We start from the raw sequence: 2,808 nt of genomic DNA on the forward strand, positions 1-2,808 counted from the left end.
TTCATTAATAATTTGGTTGGGTTGGATTTGTTGAGGAATGATGTCACTGTCCTGAGGCTGGTTATTGTTACTAGTGTTAGTAAGGGTCAGTAGGTTAGTAGTCTCTCTCTCTCTCTCTCTCTCTCTCTCTCTCTCTCTCAAATTCTAGTCAAAAGGTTTTAACCTAAATTCACCCACTGTCTCTCTCGTTTTATCCAACATCAGAAAATCATCTCCCTAACATTCAACCATTCATCATTCTCTCTCACGCTCTGTTTCGACCTGTTTAATATTCTGAGCAAAACAAAACACTCATTTTCATTCCTCCATTCCTGTCTCTGCCACCTACTCTCTCCCTCTGTCTCCCACAGTCTTTCTCCCACTCTCCCCCCTAAGGCTCTGTGTGTGTGTGTGTGTGTGTGTGTGTGTGTGTGTGTGTGTGTGTGTGTGTGTGTGTGTGTGTGTGTGTGTGTGTGTGTGTGTGTGTGTGTGTGTGTGTGTGTGTGTGTGCGTGCGTGCGTGCGTGCTGTGCGTGCGTGCGTGCGTGCGTGTGTACGTGCAGGCGTGCGTGCGTGTGTGCATGCCTGTGTGCGTGTGTGTGTGTCAGTGATCCAAACATGAGGGAACAGTGATGAGTGAAGCCCTGGCCATATGTTGAGTACATTATGATGGCACAGCTTCATTAGAACTCTGAATGACATCAATCATCATGGCGCTAATTCATCATGATAAATTCTATGTCTTTAGGCCTACAGTGGCCACATGCACCCTCCAGCGGCTGTCATTAGAGGTACTCGAAAGCACAGTCTACACACACATACACACACAAAATAAGAGAGCAGATGTCCTCTCTGTTGTATCATGCCGGGCCTTGTCTGTCAGCGCAGAAGAGTGGGAGTGTGTGTGTGTGTGTGTGTGTGTGTGTGTGTGTGTGTGTGTGTGAGTGTGTGTGTGTGTGTGTGTGTGTGTGTGTTGCTGTGTGAATGCCACTGTGTACACATTTTGGCTCCCTCTCCTATCGATTTTTTCCCCCAAACCTCACGCAAATCGGTACACATCTCTGTAGTCATGTGATCAAGGTCGTATCTGTCAGATTTGTCATATTCCATTTCAATTGGCTATAATTGGCTTCCACAGGTTGCAGGAGTGCCGTTATACACAAAATGCCATGAATCATTAACGCAGCACCCTATTCCCGTGAAACTTTGCACTCACATTCACACAAGGCCATTGAAGAACTGTCACACAATCTCTTTTCAAATCGGCCTTATGGTGGCGCTATAACAGATCGCAACACAGCCCTTGGTAGGCATCTGCGCTCAGAGGAGCAAACGTTTCTAGTTTCTTTGTTTTAATTTCAATCTTTTGTTTTTATTGAACTCACTTAAAGAATGACATCACCCATTTTCAACCTATGTTCATATAATTGGTCCTCACTATTGCTCATTATAATATGGTAATATCTTTGTCGACTCGTCTGTGTCTCAGAGGAGGGCTGTGGACAGTTCAGAAACCTGCCTACCAGTGACATCATCGATGAGGAATCCAAGCTTATAAAAACTCTGAGACACAGGCTGAGTAAAAAGAAAAAAAAGTACAATATTGTCATGAGCATAAGTGAGGACAAATTATATGATAGGTTGAGAATGGTTGACGTCGTACTTTAATGCTCTTAATGACTTAATGCTTTATGTTAAACACATTTGCCTTGTTGTTGAAATGTGCCATACAAATAAACTTGCCGTGCCTACATTGCTATGACCTGAGTGTCTGAGGGCATGGCTGATTGATCCAAGTGTGTGTGTAGTATGAAGTGATTAGATAAATGACACAACATAACAGTTGGTCACACCCAGTCCAGAGTATAATTAGTTTGTCTTAGGCAGGGGGAATTTCCCTTTAAAGTGTTGCAGAAAACTGCAGTGCTGTCTCTTGGGTGGGAGACTCATTAGGCTAATCTCAACACCCTGAAAAAAAAACACACACACACACACACACACACACACACACACACACACACACACACACACACACACACACACACACACACACACACACACACACACACACACACACACACACACACACAGAGAAACATGGTTCTCATCTTGAAGAGATGATAGAGAATTATTCAGAGACCCTCTCTTTCCTACTGTGCGGTTATGAAACTTTGATTTGTCTCCTAGCGACACTCACATTAAAACACACTCAGGATATAATACTCATGCTGCGGAGTCTGTGTGTGTGTGTGTGTGTTGTGTGTGTGTGTGTGTGTGTGTGTGTGTGTGTGTGTGTGTGCGTGCGTGTGTGTGTAGTCTTTGGTGCATGTATGCGTAAACCCCTTGTGTGTGTGTGTGTCTGTGCTTATACCCCATGAGCATCCATTCATGGGCTCTCTCCCAGTTTGCTCTGTGTGCACTTATATATTACTCTCTCTCTCGCTCCCTCTCTCTGTGTGTGTGCGTTTGTGCGTGTGTGTGTTGTATGCTAGGAAGTGAATAACTGCTAGCGTTAGCTTGCAGGTTGGCAGGATACTACAGGAATAGCTGTATCTCCATACTTCCTCAGTCCGTGCTGTCATGCCTAGGGCTCTGTTCTCTTCTCACTTTCTTTTAACCCTCACACCCCCCTCTCTCTATTAATCTCTCTTTCTCTTCACGTCTTTCCAAAACTTTTCTGAGTTCTCTGGAGTTCTCTCCTCTTTGATCTCCAGCTGTAAACTGTTTGTTTTGCAGTGCCTTTCTTGTCTTCCTTCTTTAATTACGACAATTCTTCATCTCTCCTTCTGTCTGTCTGTGTCCGTCTATCTGTGCATATATCTTGTTCTCT

At 44.3% G+C, this 2,808-nt stretch overlaps 1 protein-coding gene across 1 annotated transcript in view; it reads right to left on the bottom strand.

The window, feature by feature from the left end:
* Positions 1–2,808, bottom strand: part of celsr3 (cadherin, EGF LAG seven-pass G-type receptor 3) — a gene marked incomplete at its 5' end in the record, with an annotated part of 122,176 nt that overhangs the window by 48,541 nt on the left and 70,827 nt on the right. Inside the window, one exon of the mRNA XM_080443851.1 lies at positions 1,502–1,553. Within this exon, the coding sequence (XP_080299977.1) occupies positions 1,502–1,553 (52 nt within the window). The remainder of the gene's footprint in view (positions 1–1,501; positions 1,554–2,808) is intronic.

The sequence above is a fragment of the Gymnoscopelus braueri genome, assembly GCF_963280865.1.
Source record: "Gymnoscopelus braueri genome assembly, chromosome: 12".
Lineage (NCBI taxonomy): Eukaryota > Metazoa > Chordata > Actinopteri > Myctophiformes > Myctophidae > Gymnoscopelus > Gymnoscopelus braueri.